This window comes from Hemitrygon akajei, chromosome 6 (assembly GCF_048418815.1).
Source record: "Hemitrygon akajei chromosome 6, sHemAka1.3, whole genome shotgun sequence".
NCBI classification, from domain to species: domain Eukaryota; kingdom Metazoa; phylum Chordata; class Chondrichthyes; order Myliobatiformes; family Dasyatidae; genus Hemitrygon; species Hemitrygon akajei.
The window spans coordinates 104,028,578-104,043,430 of NC_133129.1; the positions used below are offsets into that span (position 1 = coordinate 104,028,578).

Genomic DNA, 14,853 nt, shown 5'->3' on the forward strand with positions numbered 1-14,853 from the left:
ACCCCGACAAACTCATAGATCTCTCCTGGAATCACTGTTTGGGGCCTTGAGTGGTAATGAGGCATGAGGGTTAAGGCAGATCTGCATTTGTCCTGCTTGCAGAGGTGTGCTAAGAGGGATATTGGTGGGGAAGGGGGTGATGTAGAGAGAGATCCCTGTGGAAAGTGGAGAGTGGGAGGGTGAGAGGAAAGAAGGTGAATGCCAAGTGTAGAGACTGGAGACTATCCAGAATCAAAGAGGGAAAAAGGAAGAGGCAAGGAGAAGAACTGGATGCTGAGAAGGCAGGAGTAACTGCAGACTCACAGTGACCAGTTGGTAAATTGGTTTATTATTGTCATGTGCTTTGGTGCAATGAAAAAGTTTATTCTATCCATACAGATTATTCACATCAGTGCAGTGAGTGCAAGGGAAAACAATAACAGATTGCAGAATATATTTGTTTCACACAGAGGTGGATAGGTTCTTGATTAGTCAGGGCATCATAGGTTATGAGAAGGCAGGCAAATGGGATTGAGAGGGAACATAAGTCAGCTATGAATGGTGGAACACACACAAAATGCTGGTAGAACACAGCAGGCTAGGCAGCATCTATAGGGAGAAGCGATGTTGACGTTTCGGGCCGAGACCCTTCGTCAACCCGCAGGAAAAAGAATTTCAGGGTTGTATATGGTGACATGTATGTATTCTGATAATAAATTTTACTTTGAACTTTGATGGGCCAAATAGCCTAATTCTACTCCTTTGTCTTATCGAATAAAGTGTTACAGAGAAAATGCAGTTCAGACAGACAGTAAGGTGCAAGTTCATAATGCGATAGACTGTGAAGTCAACAGTCCATCTTATCGAACTAGGGGATCGTTTAACAAAGGGATAGAAGCTATCCTCGAGCCTAGTGGTAAGTGCTTTCAGGCTTTTGTATCTTCTGCCCGATGGGAGAGGGGAGAAGAGAGATATCTAGGGTGGGAGGGGTCTTTGATTATGCAGCTTAACCAAGGCAGTGAGCAGTGTAGATAGAGGAGAAGCGGGTTTCTATGACATACTGAGCTGTGTCCACAACTCTCTACAGTTCCTTGAAATCATGGGCAAATTAGTTGCTGTACCGAGTCATGATGCATCTGGATGATGATGCAGCAATAAAAGTTGGTGAGGATCAAAGGGGGCATGCCAAAGTTTTGTAGCCTACTGAGAAAGTAGAGGCACTGGTGGTCTTTCTTGGATGTGGAGTCTACATGGTGAGAGATGGAGGAGAAAGGAAATAAGCCATGAAAGAGGAGGGTTAACTGTCATACTGAATGTAGTTCTGCAGGCCCACCACACCATACTGGGCTGCTCAAGACACCTATCAATTTTTTCAGCCAGTATCTGTTTAAAGTATTGTAAAAGTAACAGATTTAGGGGAGAGGTTGTGGTGAGAAGAGAGCATGTGTGTGGCAGTGTCCCAGGAGCCACATCGGATGGACTGTGAGTGGCTGCTCACCTGTAAACGGCATAGGTATGGTATTCATTGAGGTTGACGATTCGTTCGTGCAGCTTTGGAGTGCGCTTGCTCTTCTCAATGCTCAGGTTGAAGAGATCAATGTAGGCATCCAGTGAGAACTGGTACATGGGGTCGATCTTGCCCATGTCATTCAGCACAAAGAAGAGGATGGAAGCTCGTTCAGCGCATGGACGATAACCCTGGAATTGGACAACAGGCAGGGAGAACACTGTCACATCTTCCTTCCCTGAGTTCTCAGATACTGAAGACTCTGACAACTTTGCCTTCAGCCTCCCCAGCTGTACAATCACCTATTGTCGTCTGAAGTTCAGTGACTTAGCTCTGAAGTACAGGGGATAGATCTCATAGTATTAACATTTTGACCCTTGCAGTTCGGTTTGTTGACCAGAAAGCACTAAAATCTGCAGATGGGGCAAGGGCAGAGGAAGCAGACGAACCAGATGTCTTTGTTCCTGCTATGCGGTGGAAGGAACAGAGGCTGCCATTTTGTCATGCGGTACTCTGCAGCCACTATTTTGTGAACTGGTTCTTGCTCAGAGTCGGCTCAATGAGAGCAACTGAAAACAGACACATTACGAGGACACACAGGCGGGCTAGTAGGTTAATTGGTCACATGGGTGTAATTGGGCGGCACTTGTTGGGCCAGAAGGGCATGGTATCTCTAAATAAATCAAGAATAATAAATCAAAGCCCAGCCGGACAGTGTAGACTCCATTAACTTTTCTGTTCTTTGACTGCTCAGGAAAGGTCAGGAAAACCTAGTGGGTGTACACACAGGTAGTTTGATCATGTGGTTGTAAACTGAGCCTATAAAGGGATTTATCAGTTAATGCAGATTTTCTCTCTGCCTAAGTGATCATTATTGTTGAGGATTGATATCAGTAATAGCTTAAGCCATGTTCTTTGCAATGAACGGTCAGGTGTATACCATTACACCTCCAATCAGAGGTAACATTTCCCTTCGCGAGGCAATTTCAGTTACACTAACCTCTCGAGCAGCATCAATCTTCACCTCAGTGGTCTCACTGCTGTCTATCTGTTCTGCTACTTCTGTGGCAGTGACCTTTGAAGTCTGCAAGGTATTAACCAATTGGACATCATCCAGTAATGATCCTGTGGCCTCATTCAATAACCTGGCAAGACACAGAGCAGCAGGTTAAATGTTTCGTCCCATCCAGAACCTCCAGATACAGGGCACATTCCCGACTCCCGGCTCTCCAACCCAAGGGTTTCCCCACCTCCTCTTCAAAGTAAGTTCAAAGTTAATACGTGAACAAAGTTGGTATATGTCACCATATACTACCCAGAGGTTCACTTTCTTGCAGGCATTCACAGTAGAACAAAGAAGTACAATAGAATCAATGAAAACTACACACAAAGACTGGCAACCAATCAATGTGCAAACAAAGACACACTGTACAAATACAAAAAGAAAAGAGTAAATAAATAAGCAAGCAAGGGCTTTTCTCTTTGGAATGACGAAAATAGAACTTAGACCACTACAGCACAGTACAAGCCCTTTGGCCCACAGTGTAGTGCCAACCTTCTAACCTACTCTAGGATCAATCTAACCCTTCTCTCCCACATAGCCCTCCATTTTTTTTTGTCATTTATGTGCCTATCTAAGAGTCTTTTAAATGTCACTAGCTCCACCGCTGTTAACACGTTGCACACACCCACCACTTTCTTTATAAAAAATCTAGCTCTGACATGCCCCTTACTTTTCTCTAAACACTTTGGTCCTAGCCACTTCTGCCCTGGAGAAAGGTGATGACTGTCCACAAGTGTGAGGTGATGCATTTTGGAAGGACAAACCAGAAGACTGAGTACAGGATTAATGGTCAGTTACTTAAGAGTATGGATGAACAAAAGGACCTTGGGGTTCAAATCCATACATCCCTCAAGGTCGCTGCACAGGTTGATAGGGTAGTTAAGAAGGCCTATGGGATGCTAGGCTTCATTAACAGGGGGGATTGACTTCAAGAGTAGAGAGGTCATGTTGCAACTCTACAAATCTCTGGTGAGACCGCACTTAGAGTATTATGTTCAATTCTGGTCACCTCATTATAGGAAGGATGTGGAAGCTATAGAGAGGGTGCAGAGGAGACTTACCAGGATGTTGCCTGGTTTGGAGAACAAGTCATATGAAGCAAGGTTAGCAGAGCTGGGACTTTTCTCTTTGGAGCGTAGAAGAATGAGAGGGGACTTGATAGAGGTCTACAAGATTATGAAAGGCATAGATAGGGTGGATAGTCAGTACCTGTTTCCCAGGGCACCAATAGCAAACACCAGAGGGCATACGTACAAAATTAAGGGAGGGAAGTTTAGGGGAGACATCAGGGGTAAGTATTTTACACAGAGGGTTGTGAGTGCCTGGAATGACTTTCCAGGGATGGTGGTGGAGGCTAAAACATTAAGGGTATTTAAGAGCCTCTTGGACAGGCACATGGATGAAAGAAAAATGGAAGGTTATGGGATAGTGTGGGTTTAGTACTTTTTTTAAGGATTATATGGGTCAGCACAACATGGAGGGCTGAAGGGCCTGACTGTGCTGTAGTGTTCTATGGTTCTATGGTTCATTCTATACCTCTTATCATCCTATACACCTCTATCAAATCACTTTTCGTCCCCCTCAGCCTTAGCTTGCTCAACCTATTCTCATAAGACATGCTCTCTATTCAGGCAGCACCCTGGTAAATCTCCTCTGCACCCTCTCTAAAGCTTCCACATCCTTCCAATAATGAGGTGACCAGAACTGAACACGATATTCCACATGCGGTCTAACCAGGGTTTTACAGAGTCGCAACATTACCTCATGACTCTTGAATCCAATCCCCTGACTAATGAAGGGCAACGCACCATACGCCTTCTTAACAACCCAATCTACTTGTGCTGCTAAGTTAAGGGATCTATGGATGTGAACCCCTCTGTTCTTCCATACTGCTTAAAAATCCTGCCAATAATCCTACACTGGCTGACAGAAGACTTGATAGAGGTCTAGAAAAGAGAAGGACATTGATAGAGTGGAATCCAGAGACTTTTTTCCCGCAATGGAAATGGTTAAAACAAGAGGGTTTTTAAGGTGATTTTAAGGTGATTGGAGGAAAGTATGGAGGGGGGAGTAAAAGGTAAGGTTTTTTTTACACGGAGAATGGTGGCTACATGGAACACACTGCCAAGGGTGGTGGTAGAGACAAATTCTTTCGGAATATTTAAGAAATTATTAGATAAGCACAAGGATGAAAGTAAAATGTTGGGCTACGTGGGAGAGAAGAGTTAGATTGATCTTGGAATAGGTTAAAAGGTCGGCACAACATCGCGGGCTGATAGGCCTGTACTGTGCTGTACAGTATGTTAAAAATCAAACAGTTTTCTCTGTTGCGTTTAGAAGAATGAGAAATGGTAATATTGAAAGGGCCAAAATTATTTGCTAGTATTTCACTAGTATTTGCAGTGCTAACAGAACCTGCCTCAAAGTATCAGTTTGGTTACACAGAGCAGAGCTGAGGGATGTTTCTTCATCTGATGGCTGGTGAATTTTTGAAACTCTTCGGTCACTGAAAATATTCAAGATGAATTGATAGATTTTTGGATGTTAAGTGAACAGATAACAAGTAGTGGTAAAGAAAGATTGGCTACTACCCCATTGAATGGTGCAGCAAATAGGAGTGGCTGAACGGCTTCCTTCACTTGTATTTCCAATGTTTGTATTCCATGTTTAGTAAATTTCCCAAACTGCACACTGGGACTTACACTCAAAAATGGGATTCTGCCGATGCTGGAAATCCGGACAAACACACATAAAACACTAGAGGAACTCAGCAGGTCAGGCAGCATCTATAGAAGGGAATAACAGTAAATATTTTGGGCGGAGACCCTTCATCAGAACTGCTGAGTTGCTCCAGCATTTAGTGCGGATTCACACTTAGTGGTATCTGTTCATCCAACCATTCAATGGAATATCAGTGTCCTGTGACCACTGGCTAATTACTGCTGCTGTGCAGTAGTGGCCACGGGTCTGACCGGTCCGGTCTTGCCCAGCCATGAGTCAATCTCCTTACCTCAGGATCTCATCTTCCAGTTCTTTCAGCTTTTTCTTGCCGGCGGCAATATTGATGACGAGTGAGTCTTTTTGCTCTTCCAACTCTGGCCTCTCTTTCCTCACCACGATGCCCAGTAACTGTGCCTCAAGGCCCTACAGTGGACAACAAGCAGTAAAGGCCATCAGAAACGTAGGCCCTCTTTTCATCTCCAGGCACCAAGCTCCCACACTGTATAGTACCAACCCAACCAGAAGCCTATCCTCCAATATCCCATTTCCAATTTTCCAAGAAACAGTTACTTGATTTGTCATGGCAATGGACCACCTTTTCCAAAAGTTCTCTTTTGCAAAGTGTTACAGGGCTATTAAAACAAAAATTTCATGCCATCTTAAAAATGTCTTCCCTCACGCTGCTACTCTGATCAACTATTCTAGTTAGCCTCCACTCCCCTCTATTGCCCCCATCACTGTACAGACCTGGAAATACTTTTAAACACTTTTTACAATGCTGTTTACATTATAAATACAGGCTGGTATTTATGCATATTTTATTACCGTCTGGTATTGGGGATGGGGTGTGGGGGGGGGGGGGTTACTGTACAGGATCTAAGCAAGCTGCAGGGATTTGTAAAATTACTCATCTCTAACATGAGTATTAGACTCCAATAGTATTCATGACATCTTCAAGAAGTGATGCCTCAAAAAGATAGCATCTGTCATTAATGACCACCATCACCCAGGACATGCCCTCTTCTCATTGTAGAGTTAGGAAGGAGGCACAGAAGCCAGAAGGCACACACTCAATGATTTAGGAACAGCTTCTTCCCCTCTGCCATCCGATTTCTGAATGGGCACTGAACTCACAGACACTGCTTCACTACTTTTTATTTCTATTTTTGCACTATTTATTTATTTTAACGGCATGTGCTGTTAAACTTGATTCTGATATCCATGCTTTAACTTTATATTCATATAATCTTTATCATTGTTATTTGTTGCATGTAACACCCTGACCAACACACAACAAATTCCTAATACTACATGTGAATATATATGGTGAATAGAGTTAAAGAAGTTGTTGCTGGACCATTAGTACCAGTATTCCCAAACCCCATTTATTCTGCCCTCTACAATCCATGTCCATTCTCCCTCTAATCCATCTACAGCTTAGCATAGCACAGTAGTGTAACGCTTTACAGCATCAATGATCAGAAGATCAAGGTAACATTCCCACCACTGTCCATAAGAGGTTTGCATGCATTGTGTGTGTGTTGCTCTGGGCTTTCAGCATTTACAAAATCTCATCTTCCCTTTTGACACACTAACCCTAACCCTTAGTAACCCTAATGGGCACACTATGTTGGTGTTGGAAGGGAAAACACAAGCGATTTTTCAGATGCTCAAAATCCAGAGCAACACACACGTCTTTGGAATATGGGTGTAAACCGGAGGAAACCCGGATAGCAGTGAGCATCGAAAGCAGAAGAGATTCTGCACATACTGAAAAATCCACAACAACACACACAAAATGCTGGAGGAACTCACCAGGTCAAACAGCATCAATGGAGAGTAATAAATGGTCAACATTTTTGCCGGAGATCCTTCATCAGGTCTCAAACACAAATTGGTGATCACTGGCATTGTAAAGCGATGCGTTAACCTCTATGCTACTATACCAACCCTCCCTGGCCTCGTACTCCACTGAGCCATCACTCTGCCTTGTCCTCCCCTCTCCTTGGCTACTGACCAACCTGGAGTTTGACTGCAAAGTTTACGATGGTGGTGGTGCTGGAGATCTCAGGAGGGTAGTGCGGATTTGACAACTTGGTGGTGATGTAAAAGCGAAAGTCCGGATTGTACTCGATCTCTTTGTCCCCCAGCTTCATCAGCAGGCGGCCACCTATGCAAAAAAATGTAAACACCAGCCGAAGTGTCAACCAGAGGTCCGCACGAGTCCGTAAGGTCAAACCCGTGATCAGTATCCTGGGGTCAAGTCTGAAGCTGAAATCCCAATGTCTGAGAATCCAAGAATCTGGAGGCAGCCTGTCATGGGGTGTCTATGTGTATGAGGGGCTAGCTTAACTGTTATTGTCATGTTTTGTTGTGTCGTTCTGCTGAGCATGCTGGACATGCTATGGTGGTGCTGGAATATGTGGCCACACTTGCTGACTGTCTCCAGCATATCATTAGGTGTGTTAGTTGTAAAAAGCAAACAATGTATTTCCATGCACAGTGACAAATAAAGCTGACTCTGAGTTGGACTGCATTAAGAAGGTGTGCAACGCCCACTAGGACATCACCCTGGTCCTGCTCTAATCATGGTACCCAACTGGTCCTGCATTGATTTCCCCTTGTTTACTTTGCAGATCCTGCTCAGGAGCACAGTCTGAACAATGGGCATTTTACCAGGGGTTCCCACACATGCTCAAGACATCCTGGGTACATGGGGAGTGCAGCAGGAAACACAGTTTATGCTCCCAAGATATGAGGTGATCATTGCCATTTAACTGTTTCCAGCAGAATGATTTATATTAGGCTGAGGCGCCAGGAGTAATTCCCCTTCGGTGCGGCACAGCTCTCTCAGTCCCACACCTCTGGCAGGGCACTGCTCCCTCAGTACAGTCCCTCTGTTAGGGCAGTGCTCCCTCAGTACAGTCCCTCTGGCAGGGCACTGCTCCCTCAGTACAGTCCCTCTGTTAGGGCAGTGCTCCCTCAGTACAGTCCCTCTGTTAGGGCAGTGCTCCCTCAGTACAGTCCCTCTGGCAGGGCACTGCTCCCTCAGTACAGTCCCTCTGTTAGGGCAGTGCTCCCTCAGTACAGTCCCTCTGGCAGGGCACTGCTCCCTCAGTACAGTCCCTCTGTTAGGGCAGTGCTCCCTCAATCCCACTCCCCCAGCAGGGTAGTGCTCAATTAGTCTTGCTCCTCAGTGTTCTCTTAGTCCTACCTCTCAAGTAGGGAAGTGCTCCCTCAGTCCTGCCCCTCTGGTAGAACTATGCTCCCTCAATGCTCCCTCCCAGTGTTGCCCTTTGCTCCCTCAGATCTACTCTCTGGTAGGGGAGAGCTCCCTCAGTCCTGCCCCCCCCCCCCCCCCCCCGTCAGTGCTCCCATAGCCAAGGTTCACTCCTCAGAGACAGGCAGCTGTGCCCACCTGCTTTGGTGACAGATTTGTTGAGAATGGGGCCAAGCGAAGGGTCCAGTTCTTCATGGACATTCTGTAGGAGGATAGGGGAACCAAACTGCACCCCGTTCTCCAGCACTCGCATATAGTCACTCATCTGGAAGTCGATTATTTTCAGTCCCTGTAGAGAAGGCCACAACAAGTTAGTTTGATGCGTCTGATAGGACCAAAGACAAAGAAGCATAATCAGGCCATTTGGCCCATCGAGTCTGCTCCACCATTCCCTCAAGGCTGATTCATTATCCCTCACAAACCCATTATCCTGGCTTCTCCCTTAGCCTTTGATGCCCTTACTAATCAAGAACCTGTTTATTTCCACTTTAAATGTACCCAATGACTTGGTCTCCATAGCTATCCATGGCAATGAATTTCACAGATTCACCACCCTTTGGTTAAAGAAATTCCTTCTCATCTCTGTTCTAAAGGGATGTCCTATTTTGAGGCTGTGCCCTCTGGTTCTAGGCTCTCCCACTATTGGAAACACCCTCTCCACATCCACTCTATCTAGGCCTTTCAATATTCGATCAGTTTCCATGAGACTCCCCTCATTCTTCTAAATATACTTTATAGTCACCAAACAATTGATACTAGAGAGTACAATCATCTCAGTGATATTTGTTTCTGCGTTTCATGCTCCCTGAAGTACAAATCAAAGTAAATATAATAAAAATTTAAATTATAAATCATAATTAGAAAATAGAAAAGGGAAAGTACGGTAGTGCAAGTCAGGTCCGGATATTTGGAAGGTACGACCCAGATCCGAGTCAGGATCTGTTCAGCAGTCTTATCACAGTTGGAAAGAAGCTGTTCCCAAATCTGGCCGTACAAATCTTCAAGCTCCTGAACCTTCTCCTGGAGGGAAGAGGGACAAAAAGTGTGTTGGCTGGGTGGGTCTTGTCCTTGATTATCCTGGCAGCACTGCTCCGACAGCATGTGGTGTGAAGTGAGTCCAAGGATGGAAGATTGGTCTGTGTGATGTGCTGGGCTATGTTCACGATTTTCTGCAGTTTCTTCTGGTCTTGGACAGGACAACTTCCATACCAGGTTGTGATGCACCCTGGAAGAATGCTTTCTACGGTGCACCTATAAAAATTAGGGAGGGTTTTAGGGGACAGGCCAAATTTCTTCAGCTTTCTCAGGAAGTAAAGGCACTGGTGGGCATTCATGGCAGTGGACTCTGTTTGGTTAGACAAGTCAGGTAATTTGTGATATTCACCCCGAGGAACTTAAAGCTTTTGACCTGTTCCACCTGCGCACCACCAATGTAGATGGGGTCATGCGGTCCGCTACTCCTTCTGAAGTCAAACTCCAGCAAGTACAGGCCCAGAGCAACTACACACTCCTCATACATTAATCCTGATGGTGCGGGGCTCAGCAAAGCAGGTCACACCATCAGGATATCAGAGGTTGGTACACTTCTCACCGGTACAGCAGCCTAACAGCCAGAGGGAGTAACTCATTCCTCAGCACCAATTACCCATCTCACAATCCGCAACGTTGCTTATAGTCCTTGATTTGAAATCATCCCATCGGCATTTTTTCCCATCCAATGGTTCCAAGGCTTAATTTCCCTGCTTACAGCTCCAGGCAATTCAGACACAAGGCCTGCCACCAAAGGGCATCATGGCAACGCTGTGTTTTACAGCACGAGGAGGCATGAGAGTCACTTAGTCATCATGGAGTCCTGTCATCAGCTAGTCAGGGGTCGGTACTGAAGATCCAAGCCCAAAGACCAGTCAGAAGTCTGGAGGTTGTGGCCCAATAGTGGAAGACTGCAGGTCAGTTTGTCCGTGTGTGGGTGGGATAAGTGAGGGGCTTGTTTTGCTGTTGCCTGTTGCCTGTTGTGTGCTGTGTAGATCTGCTGAGCATTTTGGGCATGCTATATTGGCACCAGAACATATGGCGACACTCAGGAGCTGCCCCCAGCAAGTTTCCTCTGGGTGTTCCTGTTCCCCTCCACATTCCAAAGACATGCAGGTAAGATGTGGGCATGCAGCGTTGGTGAGGGAAGCACAACCACACTAGGGGGCTGCATCCAGTATACCCTCAGACTGTGTTGGCCGTTGACACATTTCACTGTATGCTTCGATTAGATGTGACAAGTAAAGCTGATCATTTTTAAGGGCATTCTCTTCTGTTAGAGTGATTTCAGAGCTGCAGTGTTCAGGAAAGATTGCGGGAGGTGGAGGGGCTCTCCTGTCAGAACAAAATCCTGAGAGACTGCACGGGTGAACATGGAAGGCGGAGCAAACAAGAGAAAATCTGCAGAAGCTGGAAATCCAACAACACACAAAATGCTGGAGGAGCTCAGCGGGCCAGGCAGCATCTCTGCAAAAGAGTACTGTCGACATTTTAGGCTGAGACCTTTCAGCAGGACTGGAGAAAAAAGATGAGGAGTCAGAGTTAGAAGGTGAGGAAGAATCACAAGGTGATAGGTGAAACTGGGAGGGGGCTGAAGTAAAGAGCTGGGAAGTTGATTGGTGAAAGAGATACATGGCTGGAGAAGGGGGAATCTAATAGGAGAGGACAGAAGGCCATGGAAAAAAGAAAAAGGGAGAGGAACACCAGAGGGGTGCAATGGGCAGGCAAGGAGATAAGGTGAGAGAGGGAAAGCAGGGTGGGAAATTGAGTGGGGTGGGCATTACTGGAAGTTTGAGAAATCAATTTGCCAGAAAAAGTGGCCACCCATTTTAATTCCACTTCCTATTCTCATTCCAACAAGTCAGTCCATGGCCTCCCCTACCATCACAATAAGGCCACACTCAGGTTGGAGGAACAGTACCTTATATTCTGTCTGGGTAGCCTCCAACCTGATGGCACAAATATCAATTTCTTGAACTTCCAGTAATGCCCACCCCCCCTCCACCCCTTCTATTCTCCATTCCACTTTCCCTCACTCATGTCCGTGTCCATTGCCTCCTTCTCGTGCTCCTCCCCTTTTTCTTTCTTCCATGGCCTTCTATTCTCTTCTTTCAGACTCCCCCTTCTCCAGCCCTGTACCTCTTTCACCATTCGATCTCCCAGCTCTTTACTTCACCAACACCCCCTCTGGTTTCACTGATCACCTCGTGCCTCTCCCTCCCCCCGATCCCTGCCACCTTCTAACTCTGACTCCTCATCTTTTTTTCTCCATTCCCGCTGAAGGGTCTCAGCCCAAAACTCTCTTCCATAGATGCTGCCTGGCTTGCTGAGTTCCTCCAGCATTTTGTGAGCGATGATGTCAGTCAGGTGTTGGAGCTGCAGTCCCAAATACAGCCAGCAGATGGTGGTGTATCCCTGCACTCAGCTCCCGAGTCTGATACAGAGCCACGGAGGTCCTCCTCATCCCGTTGATTCAGTGAGAGCCCAGTAGTGAATTTCTCCTCCTCAAATCACCCCTTTGTTGGTTGAATGTATGAGGTAGTATATCTTGATCTCTGTCTATACAATTGTCATGGTAGCATTGCCATCAGCCTAACACTTTACAGCACTAGTGATAGGGGTTCAATTCCGCTGCTGTCTGTACCTTCTTCCGTGACCACACGTGTTTCCTCCAGGTGCTAAAGCTTCATATTCCTAAAATGTACAGGTTATAGCCATAGATATTACTTATAATTTAAGAGATAAATATGAAACATTTTTGAAAATTTGGTGCCCTTATTTACAAAAGACAGGAGTAAATATATAGGTGCTCTGAAGATGAAACAATTGGTTACTTGGGGAAATAAATAAATATATATATACTAAAGTTATTAAGAACTCCATGGAGCATGTGGAGATCTTCCAACAACCAGGCACTCTTTCTTTTTTTTTCTTTCTTACTTTCTCTTTTTTTTATATAGGGAAGTTAGGGGGGAGGGGTTAAGGGGAGGAGGGAAGGGATATATACATTTTTTTTCCACTCTTGTAATCACTTAAAAACGCAATTAAATAAAATTTAAAAAAAAATATGTTAAAAAAAATGTACAGGTTAGGGTTAGTAAGTTGTGGCCATGTTACACTGACACCAGGGGGCATGGCGATGACTGTAGGCTGCTACAACACATCCTTGGACTGGGTTGGTTGTTTCATTGTATGTATAAACTCCTTACAGACAGCACAGGAATTGAACCCTGATCATACAGTAATAGCACTACACTACCACTGTGTTACCATGCCCCTCGTGATAACAGCATCTTTATTTAGTTTTATATTTGATTATTTTTCTTATTTAGAGATACATCACAGAACAGGCCCTTCCAACTGAATGAGCTACACTCTCAAGCATCCCACCGATTTAACCCTAACTTAATCACAGGACAATTTACAATGACCCCACATCATGAAGACCCTGGAGAGACTTGTTCTAGAGCTCACACCATGTGACAAAGTTTCCCACCGTCACCCTGTACTCAGCCTCATCTCCCTTGCTGATGCATCCAACTATGGCAGAGTCATGGTTAGGCCACACTTAGACTCCCTCCAGTTCACCTATCAGCCCCGACTAGGAGTTGAGGATGCCATTGTCTACCTGCTGAACCGTGTCTACGCCCACCTGGACAAGCCGGCGAGCACTGTGAGGGTCATGTTTTTTGACTTCTCCAATGCGTTCAACACCATCCGCCCTGTTCTGCTGGGTGAGAAGCTGACAGTGATGCAGGTGGATGCTTCCCTGGTGCCATGGATTATTGATTACCTGACTGGCAACGTGCGCTTGCAACACTGTGTGTCAGACAGGGTGGTCAGCAGCACTGGGGCTCCACAGGGGACTGTCCTGTCTCCCTTTCTCTTCACCATCTACACCTCGGACTTCAACTACTGCACAGAGTTTTGCCATCTTCAGAAGTTTTCTGATGACTTTGCCATAGTTGGATGCATCAGCAAGGGAGATGAGGCTGAGTACAGGGCTACGGTGGGAAACTTTGTCACATGGTGTGAGCAGAATCATCTGCCGCTTAATGTGAAAAAGACAAAGGAGCTGGTGGTGGACCTGAGGAGGGCTAAGGCACCGGTGACCCCTGTTTCCATCCAAAGGGGTCAGTGAGGACATGGTGGAGGATTACAAATACCTGGGGATAGGAATTGGCAATAAACTGGCTTGGTCAAAGAACACTGAGGCTGTCTACAAGAAGGGTCAAAGCCATCTCCATTTCCTGAGGAGACTGAGGTCCTTTAACATCTGCCGGAAGATGCTGAGGATGTTCTATGAGACTGTGGTGGCCAGTGCTATCATGTTTGCTGTTGTGTGCTGGGGCAGCAGGCCGAGGGTAGCAGACACCAACAGAATCAACAAACTCATTCGTAAGGCCAGTGATGTTGTGGGGGTGGAACTGGACTCTCTGACGGTGGTGTCTGAAAAGAGGATGCTGTCCAAGTTGCATGCCATCTTGGACAATGTCTCCTATCCACTCCATAGTGTACTGGTTAGGCACAGGAGTACATTCAGCCGGAGACTCATTCCACCGAGATGTAACACTGAGCGTCATAGGAAGTCATTCCTACCTGTGGCCATCAAACTTTACAACTCCTCCCTTGGAGTGTCAGACACCCTGAGCCAATAGGCTGGTCCTGGACTTATTTCCACTGGGCATGATTAACTTATTATTATTTAATTATTTATGGTTTTATATTGCTATATTTCTTCACTATTCTTGGTTGGTGCGGCTATAAAGAAACCCAATTTCCCTCGGGATCAATAAGGTTACAGACTATGCCAGGATTGAACTGAAACTCTGGAAGAGCCTGAGCTGTAGCAGCAGTCTGCATCCCAGGACCTCCTGGGTCAGTGCTGGTGCTGTGGGCCAGTAGCTGAGCCTCATACCTTGGAATGTTCCATGTTCTTGACCCACTTTAGCGCCTGTCCCTGTGGGTCGACCATGAGAGGCCACCTGTGGAAAACAGAATTACCACTCATTTCCAAATCAGAATCACTGGCGTTTGTTGTTTTATGGCAGCAGTACATTGCAATACATCATAATAAAAATCTATAAATTACAATAAGAAATATATTTTAAAAATTAAATAATTAGTGTGAAAGGAGAGCAAAAGAACGGAGGTAGTGTACATAGGTTCATTGTCCATTCAGAAATCTGATAGTGAACAGGAAGAACCTGGTCCTAAAACATTGAGGACTCAGGCTCCTGTACCTCCTCTCTGATGAGAAGAGGGCATCTCCTG

The 14,853-nt window shown here is 45.7% G+C and overlaps 1 protein-coding gene across 1 annotated transcript in view; it reads right to left on the reverse strand.

Moving 5' to 3' along the window:
* dnah2 (dynein, axonemal, heavy chain 2) overlaps positions 1-14,853 on the reverse strand; it is a 497,351-nt gene that overhangs the window by 45,231 nt on the left and 437,267 nt on the right. Inside the window, exons 69-74 of the mRNA XM_073049044.1 lie at positions 14,498-14,564; positions 8,689-8,839; positions 7,292-7,440; positions 5,560-5,693; positions 2,487-2,631; positions 1,478-1,677 (exon numbers count right to left, since the gene is read on the reverse strand). Of these exons, the coding sequence (XP_072905145.1) occupies positions 1,478-1,677; positions 2,487-2,631; positions 5,560-5,693; positions 7,292-7,440; positions 8,689-8,839; positions 14,498-14,564 (846 nt within the window). The remainder of the gene's footprint in view (positions 1-1,477; positions 1,678-2,486; positions 2,632-5,559; positions 5,694-7,291; positions 7,441-8,688; positions 8,840-14,497; positions 14,565-14,853) is intronic.